This window comes from Panthera tigris, chromosome C2 (genome assembly GCF_018350195.1).
Source record: "Panthera tigris isolate Pti1 chromosome C2, P.tigris_Pti1_mat1.1, whole genome shotgun sequence".
NCBI classification, from domain to species: Eukaryota; Metazoa; Chordata; class Mammalia; order Carnivora; family Felidae; genus Panthera; species Panthera tigris.
Window position 1 is genome coordinate 126,659,395 of NC_056668.1, and position 21,704 is coordinate 126,681,098.

The 21,704-nt window shown below is 47.0% G+C and overlaps 1 protein-coding gene across 3 annotated transcripts in view; it reads right to left on the reverse strand.

Annotated features, from left to right (window-relative positions):
• The window catches only part of EPHB1 (EPH receptor B1), a 322,262-nt gene that overhangs the window by 88,492 nt on the left and 212,066 nt on the right, over positions 1-21,704 (reverse strand). For all 3 annotated transcript variants that reach the window (XM_042999022.1, XM_042999024.1, XM_042999023.1), the window contains exons 6-7: positions 9,157-9,281; positions 1,066-1,228 (exon numbers count right to left, since the gene is read on the reverse strand). In XM_042999022.1, coding sequence (XP_042854956.1) covers positions 1,066-1,228; positions 9,157-9,281 — 288 coding nt within the window. The remainder of the gene's footprint in view (positions 1-1,065; positions 1,229-9,156; positions 9,282-21,704) is intronic.

Sequence of the window (21,704 nt, forward strand, 5' to 3'; positions counted from 1 at the left end):
ATATGAAATCATCTGATTTTAAATGTTTCTGGTGAAATGTTAAATTGTTAAACATCATAATGTGAGTCAATATAAAACCTCAGGTCCTATCACGCACCTAGTCAGAGAGTGCTGGCCTAAAATAAAATGTTATGTAAAGGTAGACTGTTTTGTGTGTAATTTAATTAATAAGTGAAAAATTAAAGGCTCTCAGTTGAGGGGGTTGAGAAGAGACTGATATCTGGAAAACTATCAGGAAACAGCTCACAAATGAATAAATAAAATGGACAGACAGTGAATAGAAAAATGAAAGCATACACCACAGTAAATGGCTGGCTAAGGGAAAGAGTGGGTGAACACAGGCAGATATCCCACACCGCCTCCTCAGGCTACAGGGAAATCAGATTTTCATAACCATTTAAAAGCATGGTCTCAGAGGACCAGGAGAGACTGTCATTAATGGGGAACTAACAAAGCCCAAAGGTGGAAGTATTTTGGGTGACAGGCTTTCTGGCCTTGGGGATGGTTTAGAAGACAGTGTCTGTCTATTATCACTGGAGATACATGGCTAGAGTCACATGTGAAGCTGTTTCAAACAAGCTGAGATACTGGTTGCATGGGACTGCTATACCCCAAAATTTGCCCCTCTGTGTCCTTCCTGGAGACCTTATCTCGTGAAATTAGGTTGTGAGCTCAGCTCCCAGCCCCCCAGAGCAGAGGGGTGAAGTGGGAGTGAGGGTAAAACAACGGCAACACCTGGGCCCTGATTCTGAGGCAGGAGGCACATGAACCCTAAGCTACGTGGGGGTCTCCCTGCCAGGACCTCTCTGCATGTGGTACAGAGATCCACTGAAGGAAAACCCAAGCGATGTTAGGAGAGAAATAGGCCTGACTTCAGAAAGATGCCCTGCCTTGTGAATGACTCGAGTAATGCCCTGCCCCCACCCCCCCAGGGCAAACCCTTCCAAGGGAATCGCACTGGAATCCAGTGACAGGTTGGCACTTAGGCTGCAAGGGCAGCTTTTCAGGGCCTCTTCCCCTCCCCCAAGTGCTGGCCCTGTACCACTTCACTGGCCTGCCTCTTACCGTCCGTCAGTGTCTGGAAGCACATCTTGCCACTGAACTTGCCGTAGCCCGCCACCGTGCGGGCACGCACTTGCACCACATACACCATGCCTGGCCGTAGGCCGTCAATCCGCGCCGTGTTGGTCTGGCTCCTGGCCATGGAGGAGTTGAACTCATTGTGCTCCTGAAAGAGAGTGAGGAGAACAGTCTGCAGCCTCCTCCTGAGGTCTGCGTCCCCACCTACTCCACCCTGGAGCACCCAGGCCCTGTCAGTCCTTGGTCCTACAGATCTGCTAAAATCTGTCACTGGCCCCAGGCCCTCTCTCTGAATGGGGGACATCTGGCCTGGACCAAGGGAATGAAGGATCAGCTCTGTGTCATGAGGTGGCCATGCTCTAAAAAGGAGGCTCTGAGCAAATGGCTAGGCTCTCAGAGCCAGGCTGGGGGGCTCATCGTCATTTTCTAGTCCTTCCCCATCCAGGGTTCAGTGCACATGCAGCTTTGCAAAATCCTGTTGCATCTCCGATGTCAGTAGAAGCAAGCTGGGCAGCATCGGCCCTTTGTCTCCCTTTTTTTTTTTTTTTATGGTTTATTTATGTTGAGAGAGAGAGAAAGAGCACACACATGAGTGGGGAGGGGCAGAGAGAGAGGGAGAGGGAGAGAGAGAATCCCAAGCAGGCTCCACACTGTCAGCACAGAGCCCCAAATGGGGCTTGAAATCACGACTGTGAGATCATGACCTAAACTGAAATCAAGAGTCGGACACTTAATTGACTGAGGCACCCAGGTGTCCCTGCCCTTTGTCTCATTTCTATTGAGGACTTGCCTTTTCTCTCCTCACTCAGGATCTCCTCACCATGACTGTTCTAGATCACCCCTTAAGTTCCCTCAGGTCCTAGTCCTTAGCTGAGTGACTTAGTGTCCACTCTGCTACAAAGCCTGAGGCCATTCCAAACCACCTCCCATACCTGCTTCTGCCTTCACTTTGGCCTGTGTCAGTCTGTTTGGATCCCAACTTCTAGTTCGCTCTCCACCAGCATCGGGAAGACATGTCCATTCTCCCTGGAGAGCAGGCTCTGCCCCTTCTCATCTATTCAGGGGTCACCCCTCCACCCCCACCACCCTCTCCAGCACCTTCTGCCTGGTCTTCTATAGTCTCTGTTATCCACACATGAGTGTCCTCTGGTGTGCACAGATTTTTGCTCCTGTTTCTCAGCCTTCTGACTCCCCACCCATAGTTGGTGCCTTCAAGGGTACTTCCTGTCTTTGCTACTAACATTTGGTTTGTGCCTAGACTTTTGTAGCCTCCTATCTTTTCTGCCACTCCCTCTCCACCAAATCCAAACTTCTTTTCTAACAGGACGCCTGGGTGGCTCAGTCAAACATCTGATGTAGGCTCAGGTCATGATCTTACAGTTAGTGAGTTTGAGCCCCACATTGGGCTCTGCGCTGACAGCATGGAGCCTGGAGACTGGTTCAAGTTCTGTGTCCCCCTCTCTACCTGCCCCTCCCCTGCTCATGCTCTGTCTGTCTCTCTCTCTCAAAAATAAAAACAAAACATTAAAAAAGATCTCTGACCTTCCCTAAAGTTATAATCAGATAAAAACAAAACTCCTAAATCTAGGTTTAGAGGGTCCTCATAATGAAGCAATTCCAGTCTCTCACAACCCCCAAATTACCACCTCGCTGTCCCTTCAGGGGCCACACTCCCAGACCCAGGGCCTTTGCTTGGGCTGTTTTCCCGGTCTGAAATGCCTCTCTCTAGTGCTCCTCTGCACCCTGCATGTTCCTTGTGCCTGTATCTCTAAAGCCCCCTCTTCCAGGAAGGCTTCCCATGGACTCTGTTCATTGCTGTCTTTCATCTTTACACCCTCCCCTCAGCGCCCTCATTATACACCAGCCTGGCCTCTGATCATTTTCATGTGTGCATTATGAAGACTGTGGGTTATCTCCAAGTGTACAGGAACAAAAGTTTCAACTCTGGGACTGCCCCTGTCTGTACCATCAGTCTCAGAGCAAAATGGGGACATCAGTGAAAATGAAGAGCTTAGGTCACTGAGAGGGAAGCTCCCAAGTCCCTGTGCAGATCTGGGGTTCTGTGATGAATTCTAGGCACAATGGTTTGAGGGGCATGGTAACAAATGAGGGGGAAGCTGACGGCAAGAGATGTGTAACCCACAGCCTCAGACAAGCAACAGAAGTTTGGGGAGTTGAGCCAGGACAAAAGAATACAGTGCAATGATTTAAAAAAATTGCCATTGTTTTAAAATATGCAAACATCTACTTTGCAAAGGCAGAGGTGACCTAATGTGCATTCACTCAATCATTTGGCCCGGCAGCCACATTTATGGCATGCTACCATGTGCTGGGTACTACCTACACATGGTTTCAGGGACCAAGGCATGGCCCCTCTCCTTGGGGATGCAAAATCTTGTGGGGTGGACCAGAAAATACCCAGATGCTGACAGCAGTGCTGACTGAGTGACTTGGCAGAAGGCAGCTTAGGGGGCTGGGGGGTGGGGGGGGGGGGAAGAGCAGAGGGTCACCCAGCTCAGGCTGGTAAGGAGACTGGGAGGGTGACGTTAGTTGAGTCATCAAAGGCGGAAGAAATTAGCCACATGGACAAATACAGAGAGTGAGAACTGAATACAACACGTGAAAGCACGGCCTAGAGAGATGAGAAGCCTGCAAGCAACTGGGCCCATCTAGACTGTGGTGACACATGCCCTGGTGACAAATGCTTGGAAGTAGTTTTAAGAGACCACAGGCTAGAGGTCAGCTTGAATAGACGGTTGAAGGTTACACACTCATCCTCATGGAGGGGATATCCATTGACCTCTGGGGGGGACTGCTTGGAAGGAACTGCCCATCCATTGGTTTGATCTATTAAAAAAAAAAAAAGGAGGATGCCCCCACCCCACCACCAATCAGGGATCCAGCAGAAAGAAGGCTGTCTACTATAGGAGGGATATTAGCTAGAACGTTGGTCATTACTGTCCTAACACACTGAAGATCTAAGACCTAAACCTATATAAATCACCTAATCACCTTGCAAATTAGGACAAAATCCCATTGCTACAAAATCCGGGTAGCTGTCTGGATTTTCTGGTTTCACTGGTATCTGTGGAATTAGGCACTGCTTGAAAGAAGTGAAACATCCACTGGGCAGCTCTTTTACTGACAACTGTCTTTTGGTGTATTAGTATTTGGATTGTGAAGACAAAACATTAACCCCTTATCACTTTATAGCCCACACATTCAAGAAGTTCCGTGATTAAAATGAATATTAATCCTTGTTCTCTTCAAACCCATTAATCAACTGCAGGCAAATGGGTGAGAGCAAAGAGCACGCGGCTTTTTTGTTTGTTTGTTTGCTTCATGATTGATTCTATAAGCATGTGAGAGGTATAGACCATCGCTATCGAGGGCAGAGACCATGGCTCCCATCCCCAACCTGTTTGGCTGGCACCAAACTGCTCAACGGTTCAGTGCTAAATGAATGAATAAACACCACACTTCAGACCAGTTATTTGAACCAATCAATCGAGCACAAGATATTGCCAACGCCTGAAAGAGTTTCTAGGAGAAAATGATCCTAAAATTTGAAGGGTAGAAATTCCCAAGGCCTAAACCAGTCCATTCTGGCCCAGACAGTTATGAAGAGCAAGTAAGCGTCTAAACGCTTAATCATGAAGACAGCTGAGAGCAGATGTAGATGCCCCTCCCATGGTTTGCCTACAAGCGCTGACACCAGGAGTGAAAAGTGCTACAAGACAGTAAACAAGAGAGGATGATAAATGGAAGCATATGAAAATGGGAAGGAGATGAACATGGAGAGGCTCTGGGAGTGTCATCAGCTCGATGGCATCTGAGCTCTCTATTAATGAGCTGTTGGAGGAGGCGAAAGCCTCATTGATTCTATTTATAGAGCTGAAATTGAAAGGTGTTCCAAGCATAAATTGAGAGGGCGATGTGAAGTAGGAGACCCAGGGTGGGTTTTCAGGGGTTGGAAAACTATGGCCCATGGCTAGCTACCTGTTTTTGTAAATAAAGCTTTATTGGAACTCAACCATGCCCACCTTCTGATATATTGCCTATGGCTGTTTTTCTTCTACAAAGGCGAGTTGAGTAGTTGGGACAGAGACTATATGGCCACAAACTTAAAATATTTCCTATCTGGTCCATTATGGAAAAAACTCTGCTGACTCCTGGCTTAAAAGAAGTGGCACAGAACGGAGGAATGGGGATTTATTTCTTTGGGGTGAATCCAGGATATCCACTGGGCTGAGTTTTATTGTGTTTGCATCTCTAAACACCAGGATTTGCCAGCCTCGTGGAGCAGGTAGGCAGATCTTTCTGCTTATAAGAATTTGGATTTAAAATTAAGATACAATCTTTTATTTCACAGGCCACATTAATTTTGAGATCCTCAGCATCAGCATGATTGCTATCTAGTTCCTTACTGAGCTCGGAAATTTTCACCATTGAAATATATCAAAAATGTCCATAGTTTTGATTCTCTATGGTCATGGGTAAGTCATTTAACCTTTCTGTGACTTAGTTCCATCACCTATAAATTGGTTATACCTGGCTTTCAAGTATCTTTCTTTTTATTTCCTTTCAAGATCAGAGCTAATGTATTTGTGAATATCTGGCACATAACAGATACTCAGTGTATGATGATTTATTACCACTGTGGTTATTTCAAAATACCCTCACAGGGTAATGTATTTTTCTTTATTTGTATTAGAAATGGTCCAGGCAATGTAACAGATCTTACAGTCAAGCACTTTATAAGTGAAGGAGAGTTCCGTAGTAACATACCGTATGGTAACCAACACTTTGGCAAAGAATCTTCTGTGTTTCCAAGGCAAGCATTCTATCCTCTGGAGTGAGGACAATAATATGCTTCACTGAGGTGTGGAAGCTGCCTTGGGCATTGGGCTGCTGTGCATGTGTGTCTGTTAATAATTAGTATAAATTACGGAGAAGTAGGGACGTGGTCTGAAATGGGAGAATAAGCTTCCTTCATAGCATCAAAAGTTGAAGTTCATTACAGTATTTCAAAGGACAAGGCTTTCATGTAAAGGGAAAAGTAGCAGAAGAGGTTGGGTGTGGGCTGGAAAATGAGGAGCCAAGGGACACAGGCAGGAGCCTGTTACGAAGCCCACCCCTATGATGGCGTGAGTGCCTTTGGCAGGGCAGATGAGGCGGAAGGCAGGCGGTTCGCATGTACGTAGCTGATCTCCAGCACTGCCTTGTGTGACAAGCTCACTTCCTGGCTGTGTGCTTTTGGGTAAGTTTTATTTTGTTTTGAACTACTTTGTGCACTGGCTTCTTTACCCATAGCAATGATACTAATATTTACCACACTGGGTAGTGAGGAGAAAAGTAGATAATGCTTATAAAGCTCTTGGCACCCAAGAGGGGCAGACTAGGGAGAAATTACTATTATTTTTCTGAGGTGAGCTTATAAGGCTCAAGTTCAAGTGTGTGTGGGAAGAGGCACTGTTAGAATCTTTCTGGTGATTCTGACATTGCATCATATGCTGGCCACACATGATAACTCTATCAAACTCTTAGGTCAATTTTGATGATGAAATGAGACTGTGTGGACAATTGGTCCAGGCAGATTGGTCCAAAACATTGTGGAAATCCAACATTTACTTTATTAACTGATAAAAAATATCTAGCAAACAAGGGCTCCCAATTCAAAGCTGATTGGATATAATGGTTGCTTATGAATCCAGATGGTTTAAATTACCCCCAATTCACAGAATTATCTGAATCAACTGTCTACAAAACCCAATATTCTCTAAATGGAATAGAACATTACCTAATCCTCACCTTGCTTGCAAGTTCGGCCGCAAGGGCAGAAGGGTGTACATCCTCACAGACTAGATTGGTGATCCATCTAGCCCTCCACTTTCAGGGACACAAACTGCTACTATTTTACAAATGTGAAAACTGTGACCCAGAGTGGTTAAATAATTTGGCCATGGCTGCACAGCTGGTTAGTTATGGAGGGCACTGGAGACTAGAGCCCTCCTTCCCCAGGCAGTCACGTACCACTGTTCAATACTGCCTCCGTCCTGGAGGTCTGTGAGTCTCCATCTCTGATCCTCCACTGACCCACTGGATAGTTCTGCCGGGCTCAGGGCTTTCATACATTTACATACTGACAGCTTCCAGAGGGACTTCTCCAACCTGGCCTCTCTCCTGAGCTCCAGGCAGGGACATCTAGCTGCCTGAACTACTGGTTATCTCAGAAGTGTTTTAGACATCGAGCTGAACTTCTGTCCCTTCCCTTACCACAAATATGCTCTCTCTCAACAAGCACCCTTTTTTTTTTTTTAATGTTTATTTATTTTTGAGAGAGACAGAGCATGAGGGGGAGAGGGACCGAGAGAGAGGGAGAGGGAGACACAGAATTGGAAGCAGGCTCCAGGCTCTGAGCTGTCAGCACAGAGCCCGATGCGGGCTTGAACTCACAAACCGTGAGATCATGACCTGAGCTGAAGTCGGACATTTAAGTGACTGAGCCACCCAGGAGCCCCAACAAGCACCCTTCTAAGTCAATGGTGGCTGCCTCCTTCTATCGGGCCAGGCCTAAACCCTCCCACATCTGAAGCCCAAACTGTTAGAAATCCCGTTGCTCTGCCTTTAGTTTATATATCTGGAATCTACCCTGTTTCGCCAGCCATCTCCTTCCATCCTAATCAAGCCACCATCATCCTTGTTCTAGTTGGTTGTAATCTAGCCTGTTTTTTAATGGGACAGCTGAATGGGCCTCTTAAAATGTAAGTCAGATTTTGTCTCTTCTCTGCTTCTAACCCTGCTATATGAATCCTCATCTCACTCAGTGGTTAAGCTCTAAGTGGTTAAGTTCTAAGGTCCAGTCTGATCACCTCCCCTGGTTACCTCTCTCACCTGTCTACTACTTTCCCACTGCTCGTACCACTCTAGTCAGGCCGGTCTTCTTCCTGTTCCTAGAATCACCAGTCATGACCCTGCCTCAGGGCCTTTGCACAGGTGGTTGCCTCTCTCTCCCCCATTTCACAACAACCTCACCTCTTTCAAGTCTTTACTTAGAAGCTACCTATTCCAAGAGGCCTCCCTTTACCATCCTATGTAATTCTGTAACCTGTTCCTCCCCTAAATTTGACCCCCTGATTCCATTTACCATGCTCTGCTCTTTCTATTTTCCATGGCATCATTCATTTTCTAACTACTATATGATCTCCTTATTTACTATGTTCCTTTTTTGTCTCCTTCTGTTGGAAAGTGAGCCCTGTGAGGGCAGGCATCTTTGTTTGGATCATGCATATACCCTGGAATAGTACTTGCCAAATAGCAGGCACTTAATCAATACTTGCTGAACCAATTAATGAATGTAGTGTCTTTACAAACGATGTGTTGGGTCAGTATTTTCCTGGGATTTTGCAAATGCTGCAGTTTAACAGGATGGGAAGGAGGTACTGCCTCTCCTACAGAGACCAAGGGGACGAACTCCATAAGGCACCACTTTCATACTTGGCAGTGTGTGCCCTGCTGCAGGCCTCAGAAGCAGCTGCTAAAGAGCAGTCAGTGGGCAGCACAAACATTTCTTTTAATTTCTGTCTCATCCTTCAAAATTTCCACTTACATGTCTTCAATCTCTATGAATATACTAGTGCAGTAGTACATGCATATGACCTATAAATACACAAACATATATTGGAAGAACATGATCAAAAACTTTAGAGAACATGGCTCTACAAAACCACAAAATCTTTAGGAAGTTCAGGGGACACCTGGAACTTTGTAGCATCTACATTAATAGAGCGAACATATGACTGGGAAAAATGGGATTGGTTCTGCCCATACCGGCCCACTGAACTGTTCAGACAGCAGGGTGTAAGCTGGAAGATTCTCTCCTGAGTTGACACAGGAAGAGTCTGGACTTTGGAGACTTTTGCCAATGAAGACCCGATGAACTCTCCCAAGGAGCCTCTGGCCTCCATCAGCAGATTTTTCCCTCCGTCAGGATTTCCTCCAGTCCTCAGATGGCCACCATCCCCCGGACAGTAGCTGGCCCTGGGTATTGAAAGACTGAGGACGGAGCTGGCTCACCTTCTCATAGTACCGGATCTCATAGTCCAGGATGATGCCATTGGGCTGCTCCGGCTGTGGCCATGACAAGGTGATGCTCCTCATGGTGGCACTGACCTGGTGCATGATGGGAACAGTGGAAGGGGCTGTGGAGAGAGGAAGAGACAGGGCAGATGAACAGACCCCCGAGTATATGATATGCATCATCTTTCAGAGATAAATGAAGAGAGAAGTGTCTCTGGGTTTGAATCTACCCTTTCTTTCTTACCAGCTGAGTTGATCTGCAGAACTTCCCGTGGTTTTGCATAGTGAGTAGATTATGGATGAGAAAGGAGAGAAAAGGTGACAATTTAGGATAGGAGGACATGTGTAAGGGCAGGGCTGGAATGGACACGGTGTTTCCTGGGCAGGGAGGAGAAAGGCTTGACCAAAAAGAGATGGTTGGTTGAATCACATGAAAGCAGTGTGGCTTTCAGCTCGGCTGAGGAAGCCGAGCCATCCAGGGAGGGTATGACAACCAGAGCAAGTCTAGGCTTCAGGCAGTGGCACAAGAAGAACAGTGGGACAGGAGGCACAATGGGATGTTTTTGAGCAGAAGGTTTTGAAGGAATCTCAGTCTTGCATTAATGGGGTGAGCTCCTATAAAGAAGAGAATGTGGAGGCAAGGAATGATAATGAGAAACTAGAACTGGTCAATGCAGAATTACTGCCATAGAAAGGAATGTTCTAGAAAGAGCAAACTCTTCAGAAAGAGCTCTGAAACTGCATGTAAGATTTTGCTGCACTTCAAAAGGAAGAGAGGAGGCAGCACTCAAAAAGACATGAGCACAGACTACCAACAGAGTTCATTCAGACTTCTGTCAGAGTCTCCCAGATGAGGACATTTGCGATAAAGAGCTCACAAATATAAATGAAGAAATGATACACAAACCAAACATTTGGAAACAGGATAATAATTCCAAAATCTGTGAAGTGATTCCAAAATTTCTGTTAGGAAATAATATTATTTATTTTCCAATTCAACATTTTTTGCGCGGTGTAAGTAAAATGAAAACAGTCTGGAAATAATAAATGAGGGCTGTCTTTCTAGGGGAAGAGGCGGGTAATGGATGAGGCTTCAGTCTGCGCTCTGCTCAGGGGCTGTTCCGTTTAGTCCTGGCACTTCTCTAGTGATGAAGGTCGTTTCCTCATGCGAACTCCACTTTACAAGGGTTTCTCTGGGGGACTGTGGCGGACTGACATTTACTATCCTCACTTTAAGTTAACAGATTCCCCTCCAGAGCATGGCTGCCAGTCTGGGGGTGGGGGATAGGGTTGCTCTCCACTCACTGGGCTCTCAGTGAGTTCTCAGTGAGCTGGCCCCCAGGCCAGGGGAAGGGCTGCTGAGCACTTGTGAAGATGCCCATACTCAAGGGAGCCATCGGAGAGCCATCAGAGAGCACAGTGTGAGACGTGGTGTTAGGAGGACTTAGAATCAGAGAGTCCACCCAGGACCCTGCATGGTTCCCACTACAGACCTCAGGGTGACCCTGCAAACGTGCCTCTCAGAGCTTCCATCCCCTGGGAGCACAGCTGACTCTTGGCCCTGGCTGCTGTACCCTGAAACCACCACCACATCCATGCGGGGCCCCATTTATCAGAGGCTGCTTCCAGCCAATGACTGAGAGCAGCAAGGATGCCTCAAAACAAAACAAAACAAAACAAAACAAAACAAAACAAAACAAAACAACCAAAAAACCATTCCTGACTCTTCTCCTGGGCAGCTTTCACTCAAAGACTCCCTACTGGACTCACCAACGGTTCTTTGTACAGTGTGACGGTCTGAGAGTCTTCTCACCTAATCCTCCTTCCTGCCCTCTCTCCTTCACTGTGATCTGATGGCTCCGCCAGCCCCCTCTGGCCTCCTCTCCCACCTGCCCATCAATATCTGGCACCTCCAATCCCATCTTGGTGTCGGCCTCGTGGAGGACCTGATTTAAGGCAATTCTGAATCCCCCTATCAAGTACTCTCTGCTGGGCCCTGCTGCGTCCCCAGGGACTGGCTGCTCACTGCCTCTAGGCTTCATCCTTGGGTGTCTCTCACCAATGTGCATGTCTTCCTATCCCTATCTGAAATTCGTTGCCTTCTCACCAGTCCCAGTTCCACTGACTAAGGTAACAGAAAATGTTCTCTCTTCCACAGAATGGCTCGTCAAGTAACTGAAGAAGCTAGTTAGGTTTCCCCTGAGTTCTTCCTGCTGAAAACAACGGCCAGATACTATGAACGTTTCTCCCATGACACGCTGCCCCCTGAGGTGGCTTTTTTCCAAATGGGGGTCATGTTATCTAAATCTCTCTGTAGGCATATGGCCCAGGGGTAAACCCAATTCTCCCACTGCTCTTTACTCAGCAAAGATTAGGGTGAAACTACTATCTCCCATGATCCGGGTACCAGACATCAATGAAGGTGACCATTAGCCTTTTTTTTTTTTTTGGATCAAAAACCTGTCCCTGTCATTTGATTTGACATTACTGTCAAACAGAACCTTTAGGTTTTCTCATGGTGTGTGCCTCAACTTTTGTTTATAGTTTGCTTGTGGGTTTGACTACAAGGGTTTACACATACGCTTTTACCTTTATGGTGTAACATTTGGCCTATTCATCTAGGAAGCCGAAATAATTTGTGATCCCGATTCAACCATCAAATGTGCCTTCTCTTCCTAGCATCACGGCTCAGGTCCATTAATGAATGAATTAAACAAATGTTCACGGGGCATTTGCCATGTGCCAGTCACCACTCTAGGTTCCAGAGATTCCATAGTGAGTGAAATATAATCTCCTGTCCTCACGGAGTTTCTTTTCCAGTGGAGGGGGTCAAAGGCCAGATGTGATCAATCACAAGGTATGTTAAAATATTAAGTACAACAGGAACAAATGGAGCGGGGGGGAAGGGACACAGAATGTCCAAGTGTAGGAGGCTCGCCGGGAGAAGGCTGCCGTTCTAAATCACAGGGTCAGCAAGGCCTTGCTTGAGAAGTAGATGCAGCAGCATGGGGGTGGAGGAGGGGAGGGAGGCACGTAACACCTGGGAAAAGAGCAATTGAGAAGGAAAGGCCAAGGCAATGGTTCTAAACTGGGAGCAGTCTCTTCCAAGGGAATAGCAAAGAGCCAGAGGGACTAGAGAAGAGATGAGGCCACAGACGATGGCTTCTCCCCTGGGTGAGAAGGAGAGCCATGGGAGGGTGGCGAACAGAGGAGTGACGTAATCTGACTCGTATGTTAACAGCATCACCCTCTCCTGTGCTGCAAATAGAATGCAGGGGCCACGTAAAAGCTGAAAGCTCCATCTTAACACTATTGTCATAGTCCAGCTGCAAGACTGTGGTTACTTGGACTGGGTTTGGAGCAGTGGAGGTGGCGAGAATGGGGGTGGTCAGATTCTGAATAGATTTAGAACATCTCAATGGATGTGGGATGTGGAAGAAACAGAACAGCCAAGATGACTCCAAGGTTTTTGGCCTAAGTGACTGGAAGAGTGGGGCTGCCATCAACTGAGATGTGGCAAGACATCAGTAGAAGCAGTCGGAGTAGGCAAATGCATATATAAGAGGTCCAGACTGGAGACACCAGTTTAGATCCACCAGTCTGTGAGAGATACCAAAAGCAGCAGAACTGACAGAGATCATCGTGAGAATGAGGAGAAAAGAATATATCATCTAAGATTCAGGAGAGGAGGAGAAACAGCCAAGAGACTTGAGAAGGAAAGGCCAATGAGCTAGAAGGAAGCAGGGGAGTGTGATTACCTAGAAGTCAAGTGACAGTGAGTGTCTCCAGGAGGAGAGAATGTGTGAAACGCTGCTGCTAAGTCACATAAAAGGAAACCAGGAACTGAGCACAGAGTCAGCAACAGGCTGGATGGTTAAGTGGGGATGGCTCATGGCCCTCATTCCCGACCTCGCGTGCACTGTCTAGAGTCCTGGAGAGGGGGAAGGTGGGGCAGTTCCTGGAGTCAGAGCAGAGCACAGGGTTGGTGGAGGAGGGCGGGGGGAGGGATGGATCCTGGTGGGCCCACCAACACAGGCACCCCAGGGAAGCCTCCTTCCCCCACCCCGCCACACTCACTGTGCAGTTCCAGCTGCCCTTTCGGGCTCGCATGGAAACATGACTTCTATGTTGCCAACCCTGTCAGTGCCATATAGGTTTTTAGGATCCTCCTCTGTCTCAAGAGCTAATGCAACATGGATTAAAAATTGGAAAGATTAACTTTAAGAGTCTGATGATTTTGATGGGCTTGGTTCTTTTCTCTGCCTCTAATCCCTGGAAAACCATCATTCAAGACTCAACATATTTGCCAAACATTGTGCTGGGCCCTTGCTCTAATCACTGGGGACAAAAGGATGAGTAATAAAAATTCACAGCCCTGCCCTGAAGATCCTTGGCATGTAGCTGGGATTAGGTGGTAAAGAGGCAATCACAGGGCAGGGTGATCCAGAAGCAATCCAGAGCCACAGATGGCAAGGACCTCCCAGCCGCCAATCAGCACACGGATGGATCCGGGAGAAGCTGCCAGAGGGTAAGGGTCACCACTGCCAACATTGCTCAGATTTATGGTGATGACAGATGTTCACAGGCCCCCTTACAGGCTGTTTATCCTCACACAGGTCACTCTAAATGCCTTACGTTTTAATTGAGATGGGATTTAGCACCTGGGAGAGAGGAACAGAGTATTAGTCTTCCTCCCTGAAAATCCAAGACAGCCTATGTTTGGTGCTCTGACACTGGTGATCACCTACAGTGACAAACTATTTTTTCCTTCCCCAACTGCAAATGCCACCTCTAAATCTGGTGTTTTTACATGCTATAAAAACTTCCAACAAGACAGAAAGTGAAAATGAGCGCAGGTATCCCCTCAAACACCACCTAGCAAAACTAAGTCAGATTGAAGAGAGGTGGGAAGATTAATTCAAAGAAGCAGCCCCTCTGAGCCCCAAACATGCTGGTTTCAACAGTAAGTCCTGGCCAGTTGTCTCTTCTCCATAAACCTATGTTGGAAGTTTCACTGAATGCTTAAAAAGGTCTCTCCCTCACAAGAATCCTTTTGACTAAATTAAACACTCTGTGGAGAGAAGAAAATGAAAATAAAGAGTTCACCATATTATTAAAATTTAGCGAAGAAATAAATATGGACCTTTTTTTAGAAAAAGCACGAATAAAGAGTTACCCTAGGGGCTATTTGGAAAAAAGGTACTAACGGCTCAAGACGGATGTGTTTGTCCTAAGGAGGAAATCCTCAAAAGCCCCAAATACAATCAAAACTGCTCTGCACTCCTTCTAAGCAAAATAAAGAGGCTGGACCCGACAAGAATTAGGGATACAAAGAAAAGAATGGAGAGGCAAGGCAAAATATCCTGTCAAACACTGAGTAAAATCAGCTGGGTTCAAAAAACCAGAACCAGAATGAGGAGTGTCTGATAAGACAGGCTAATGCCAACAATAAGAGGCCCTTTAAATGTGTCAGAAGCAGGGGCGCCTGGGTGGCTCAGTCATTTGAATGTCTGACTTCGGTTCAGGTCGTGATCTCACGGTGCATGGGTTCGAGTCCTATGTCAGCCTCTGGGCTGACAGCTCAGAGCCTGGGGCCTGCCTTGGATTCTGTGTCTCCCTCTGCCCCTCCCCTGCTTGTGCTCTGTCTCTCAAAAATAAACAAACATTTAAAAACAAATAGATGTATCAGAAGCAGAGAGAGACTTAACTTCCATTGGTCAAGGGGCTCAGGGATGGAGAAAATGCAAAGGCAGGCTGAGTCAGTGAGTCACTGCCTCTTTTTCGCCAAGGAAGACTTTGGGGAGATCATACTCCCAAATTGCTTTTGAAGCAGGCAGATCCAAGATAGTATATCACATACGGCAGAGAAAGTGTACAGAATGTTCTCGCCTGAGCTGACAAATGAGATGTGGATAAATTGCCAGAACAGGATGGCCCCGGCTGCAAGTTATGAAAGAACATACAGGTGACACCAGACAAACGTGGAACTGGACCTAAACTGGTCACAGGTCACCACCTATGGCCTCACGGCTGGGCCTGGCCAGCTATCACCCAGCCCTCCATTTGTAAGAAAGACTCCAAAGGAGATCACAGAGCCCAGAGTGGTCTGGGAGGGTGGCATGAATCTATGCCAGGAGTTAACCCCAAATCCGGGACCTTGAGTCTTGATGTATGGAAGCTTTGCTGTCATATCTCAGGTTCACCTGGATCATACCTTTTATGTTTACAACATTCTTTGACCGTTTAATGTAGTTATGGACTCAGTCATATTCCAAGTTTTCCCCTTATTCTTTGTTATCCTTATTTGATAAGGGCATCTCCACCCCCTCCAACAATTAAGCATCTCAAACCCCAAGATGTGAGAATGAGTTGATGCTTTTTTTTCCTAGGACAATTACTAAGTTCTAATGCATTATCTTTGTTTATTAAAAATTGCCTCCTAATGTCTTAATTGATTTTTGTGTCAAAATAATTCTTTCAACGGTTTTTAAATTTTTTTTTAACATTTTATTTTTGAGAGAGAGAGAGAGAGGAAGACAGAGTGTGAGTGGGGGAGGGGCAGAGAGAGAGGGATACACAGAATTTGAAGCAGGCTCCAGACTCTGAGCTGTCAGCAACAGAGCCTGATGCAGGGCTTGAACCCACCAACTGTGAGATCATGACTTGAGCTGAAGCTGGATGCCCAACCAACTGAGCTACCCAGGAGCCCCTTTTTCAACAGTTTTAACCCTAATCCATTTGGGGAAATAATAAATGATATAACAGTTTACTGTGTTAAAATATTTTAAGACACCAAAAGTACTTAAAGTGGTTTTAAATAAAAACAATAGTAACACACACATACTGTTAACAATTAAGTTGATCTATTGTAGTAAAATGCCTGAAGAGTTTATAAAAATATGGAACTTGGATTTCAAAGTTTGGCAGATTTCATATAAAGTAGTGTTGCTTCTGCAGGTAGAAATTGTGCCAGGGACAGTCTTGTTCTGAGGCCACCTCTGACCCGCCTTAGGAGCTGGGGTGCACGTCACAGCTGAGTCCCCTTTGCCTTGGCTCAGGTGACAGCCCTCATAAATCTCCTGGAAGATAAATGACCTCTCCACTTAGGGAGGATTTTCATATCTGAACTTGCCAAGGAGGTCCATAGAAAGAGGAGCCCATCTGCCTTCCTCATGATAACTCATGCTGGGGAGGTTGGGGGAACACTCCCTGGCCCTGCCATGTGGTTTGCAACAGAGGGAAGGTCCTTCCAGTGACCCCTCAGAGAGATGCAGCTGCCCCAGCCCGAACGGTGCACCTCTGAGCTTAGTAACCTCTTCTACCTTCCCAGGCATTGCTTTTTCTAGGACAGATGTCCTTAGCTGATGGACATTTGGGTTGTTTACACATTTTGGCTGTTGCAAATAATGCTGCTAAGAACATTCACATACAAGTTTCTGTGTGGACCTACGTTTGCATTTTTCTTGGGTATATATCTAATTGATATATTGGATATATCCTGGATATATATGGTAACCTGGATAACATGGTAATGTTAACCTCTTCTATTCTTCCTGCAAGAGCATTTCCCAGCCAAATCATCCTTGGACTAACCACCTGCAATCTGTAGACCACAGACCCCGGCTATGAGGAAGACAAGGCAGGGTAAGGAATAGTCAGGATCCTGGGCCCCAGCCTAGGGCAGTAGGAATTGGCAAACATAGAGAAGAACTATAGGGCCTGGAGGCGCTGTAGAGACATGTGGGTTCCCATTCTGCCATCTGCTTACAGTGCAATCTTGGACTAAGGTTACTTAACTTCTTGGGGCCTGAAATTCATCAACTGTAAAACAGGAGTATTAATTCTTATGTTATGGATCTTTCAAATGTCCTGAGGATATACCCTGTATGGACCATATCTCCCTCCACTTAGAACTATTCTGCCAGGCCAGGGGTCTTAGCAACCACCTCATAGTCTCCTTCTGGGTCCACTACTCTTGACATATGCAGATCAATGCCTGGGCATAGTCCTGGAAGTAAATGTGAAAAGCACAATCCAGTGACAGTGTGGGTATTTATTTGATAAATATCTTTGAGGGGATACATAAACATGTCTACCCAGTCAGGATAGAAATGATGGAGAAGAATAGCTTGGATAAGGGCAAGGTTAATGGCAGGGTTCCCCAGAGGTTGGTATGATAAGCGTCCCAGAAGACAGATGGTTTCCTGTGACATCTCAAGATGACCAAAAGTTTTTCTTGTAAGTAATCTAGGATGTAAACAATAAGGTGCCTTGTCCTTGAGGACAAATAGACCTTTGGCTCAGAGGAGAGGATGAGCCAAGGCCCACTCATCTTATAGTATGACTCAGGCCCAGGGGTCACAGATACTTCCTTGGCTCTGTCCTTGTCTTCCTCCTGGTCTGGTCACCTGTATCTCCTTACACCTGATATCCAGTCCCACCTCTCTTGTACACTTTTGGGCCTCTTCACTTCAAACTACACTGCAGCCAGATTAATCTTTCCAAAGCTTGATTCACCCAGGTTCCTCTGATGCTCAAAAACCGTCAATGGTTCCCCATTGGAAAAGGTCCCAGTGCCCCCTCTTAACAGTAAACAACATGGCAGCCAATGGCCGGTCCAGGTTGCCTCCCAACTGGTCCACAGAGGACCCCACTGATTTCCTCTAACTACTCCACACACCATGTCCCAGTAGAACCCAGCTTTGGGGATCTCTGACATGTCCTTTTGTAATCCAGTAGACTTCAGAAGCACAGATCACACAACACACTGCCCTGCCTTAAGCCCCACCTGACCATGCCTACCAGAGCACCCCATCTCCCCCTCCCCCCAACTCAAAGACCTTATTTTAGTAACTCTCATTGGGCTATAATCGCTACCTTGGGACAGATCTAACTTTCCAAGTGCTCATCTCTGCTCTCCATCACTGGAATAAACTCTTTAGAGTAGAAGTCATGTTTTTAGCCTCTTCCTACTGTGTTAGCACATAATAGATGTCCCATAAGGGTTTGCTTTTACTGGAGTGATTTCAGTCTCTTCTCTAAAGACACTGGAAGTTAAAGGGTCAGAAAATCATGTACCTGTACCTAACATAGACAGCGGCCCTCCAGGGATAAAGGCTCAGCGGGGACGGCAGGCAAGGTTGTGAACTGCCTTCTGTGGAGCAGGTGCAGTGCCCCTGGGGAGGAATACGGAGTGGGTCTGAATAGAGCCATCCTGGGAGCTCAGGGGCAGGAGTGCTTTACATAGCACAGAGGCAGAGGCTGGGAGGCTGGGGCCATCCCCACTTCACTGGGAGGTTTCAGATGAAATGCTACCCTAGCATTAGCAGTTTTCTAATTTTCCTTCTTTTATTAAGAGCTGTGGAATCCTTTCTCCTAACAAAATTTTCCCTGAAGCATTAAAGGAGAAGCAGAACAATTCAGCTGCTCTGGGTGAATCAGAAGCAGGAGTCCCAGAGCCCAGAAGCCAGTCCATTTCCTATCTCCCCAGCCCAGACTCTGAAGGGGTCACAAAGAGATCCAAAAGTGCTGGGCAGCCTCCACAAGTCCCTTTGAGGCCTCAGACTAAATTATGGGTGCTCATAAACGGCGTGGGTGATGAGATTGGGACTGAGGGGCTGGTATGGTAGGTTATCTTGTTCCTTATATGAAACGCATTCTTAGGAAAAAACTAAAATCTAGATTTAAATGTCAGCTAAGGACTTCAGGTCCACCAGTTACTGAAGACAAAGAGGAACAGTTTGCACACAGACGAACTGTGCAAATGAGGAATTGTGTTTCCTCTGACATTTCTATTCTAGGAGATAACTTTGTTGAGAAGGTATTGCTCAGATAACAGGTTCTCCCTCTGATGATGAAAACTCATTTCATTGCACAAATATGCTTGAATTTTACATTAGGAAGCCTGACTCATTAAATATTTTTGGTGCAGTAACACTTCTGGCCAAAGTAGATTAAACAAATAAGCAATTAGTTTGGAGACTGGATATGAATACAAAAGCAGAATTAATTATATTTCTAATTGTTTTCTCCTATTGTGGACATTGGCTTCTTGGCTTTTGCTCTGGGCTTGCCTTGAGCTGACCCTGACGCCCTGTTCCAATCTCCCTCTTTACCTTGGGGTCAACTAAGGACAGAGGACTGCTTTGTGGGGGTGGCATCATTTTGATTCTGTTGTAGAATATTGGCTGAGTCTCTCTGTGGGCTCAGCGAAGCAGGAGTGGGAGAGAAAGTGAGGGCTTCAGGCCTGGGTGGCTGAGTCAGTCCTATATCATATAGATGCTTCCATCTTGGGTCCATCCATGAAGGGCTTGGTTCCAAGACAAGGGAGGGGGTGTGACAACTGGGGGTTGGAGGCTGGGGGCCGTTCTGGGGATGCAGGTTTATGAAAGAGACTCTCATTTGTGATATTAGTGCTGATGAAGGGAGGGTTCTTTGTTGGGATCATCCAACTGACCCTGCTAGTTCTCAAACTGTGATCCCAGTTCACCTGGGAGCTGACATGAAATGTAGAATCTTGAGCCCCACTCCAGACTTCCTGGATCAGAAATGCTGGGGGTAGGGCTCAACAATCTGTGGTTTAACAAGTCCTCCAGGGGATTCTGAGGCACACTCAAATTTGAAAACTATTTGTCTAGAAATCTAAAAATCAGAATGTAAAACTTTGAAAGGACATCTGAGGTCACTCAGTTTTCTGCCAATTCTTACAATTTATGGATTTGAGCACTGAAGGCTGAAGGGAAAGTGACTTCCCTAAGTCCTCAGCAGGCGAGAGCAGAGTAGGAATGATGGTTCCAGCCATCGCTCCCCTCCCCCTGCACTCAGGCACCAGGCACCGAGGGTGCCCAGTACGGGGTTGGGGGGGTGCAGTTCCTCAGGGATATCAGGGGTTCCCAGCAGGGAGGTGGAATTGTGTGGAGCCCTGTGCCACAGGAAGGAAGCATCACAGCTAGTGGGGTCCTGAGACCCTCCTAGGTCACCCCACCTGGCTCCTCCTCCCTGCTGGGGTAACCAGAAAGCATACCAGGAAATGGCCCTAAGGATGCAAACCTGAGTGCTTTGGCCCTGTGGCAGTGGGAGGCTCTGGAAGGATATGTGAGTGTATGAGGGGCACTTGTCAGACGGTGCCTGTCCCAGGACAGCGAGGCTGAGGACGGATCCATCAGCTCTGCCTCCTGCAGGTCTGTCATTCTTTCCGGGTGTGGGGCAAGCACCGTGGCAGATCCTGTTTGTTGAATGTTTGATCACAGAAGGCAGTTCACAGAATCCCCGGCACTGGAGAGAGCAAAGGATACACTACAGCAGGTTGTGTGCCTGCTCCCTGGCTGTCACCTGCACATCTTCAGCAGGGTGCCCCCCACAGCTGGGAAACCCACCGCCATCACCCTAAGACTGACATTGCCACTACTGACACTGGGCTGTGAACTGTGCCTACAGTCTCTGTGACTGTCCTCCCCGAGCCTGGAGATGGAAGTCTCCTGGCCGTGGGGCCCAGACCCCTCATCCTGCGGGCAAGTTTCCTTCCTGCAATGCCCAGCTGTGAGCCCCTCTCTGCATGTCACCATCCCCACAATGGTACAGGTCTCCCTCCCCTGGACTCTGACTCCTGGGGACACCTCTGCCTGCAGGAGTGTCTCTTCAGACCTCTGAAGGGTGGTGGTTTACAGTTTCGTGTCTGGCACACCTCTGAGTTGGGAAGTGGACTGTGTCCTCCTTGTTTCCAGTCACTACTTCCACACCATGGCTCACCATCCTCCACACCCTCTGTTAAAATGTCACTCAGCTGGGCCACAGCGCTCCAAGCTTGGGACCACGGTGTACTCCCTCCCACCACCAGTCCCAACTCACTGAAGACTTGGGCTCCTGTCTTCTCCATCCTGTCTTCAGTGGATAACTTGCATATCCACCAGAATAATGTACTTTCTGTTCCCTGACCCCCACAACTCTTCCACATCTGACACTTGGATTCAGCCTCACCTGACATCCATATTCAAAGCCACAAATTCAAGTTTTCTTCTTCCTCTGCAATCTCTGATGAGTCCACTGCAACTTTTGTTGGCTCCTCCAGCCCCCTCAGCCTTGACTTCCACCCCATGCATCAGCCCTTTCCCTTACTTGTGTCCCTCATTATCCAGCCCAGTTCCATCTTTGCAAAAACAAAATTGACAATACTCCCTCAACCCTCAGGTGGGAGTTGCCTTTAGCTTTTCTGAGAACACAACCAGCAAAACCCAACCCTAGAGAGATCCACAATTAACTTCCTGTAGGGTCAGCCACGCACTGCTGAGAAAGTCACATAACAGGGCAGATAGGCAGCTTTGTAAACACATGATCACTAGCTTCCAAGGAGCCCTCATGTTTTCTAGAAATGCAGAATTTCTCTGCTCAATCCCATTTCCCCATCTCTGCAATGGCACTACCAAACTTGCCATTCTCAAACCTTTGACCCCAATACTTCTCCATTCACCCTCAGCAACCAAGCTTATCTCCTACATTGTGGAGAAAATATCCAACTGCATAACTAATACCTCGACTTGGGAACTCAA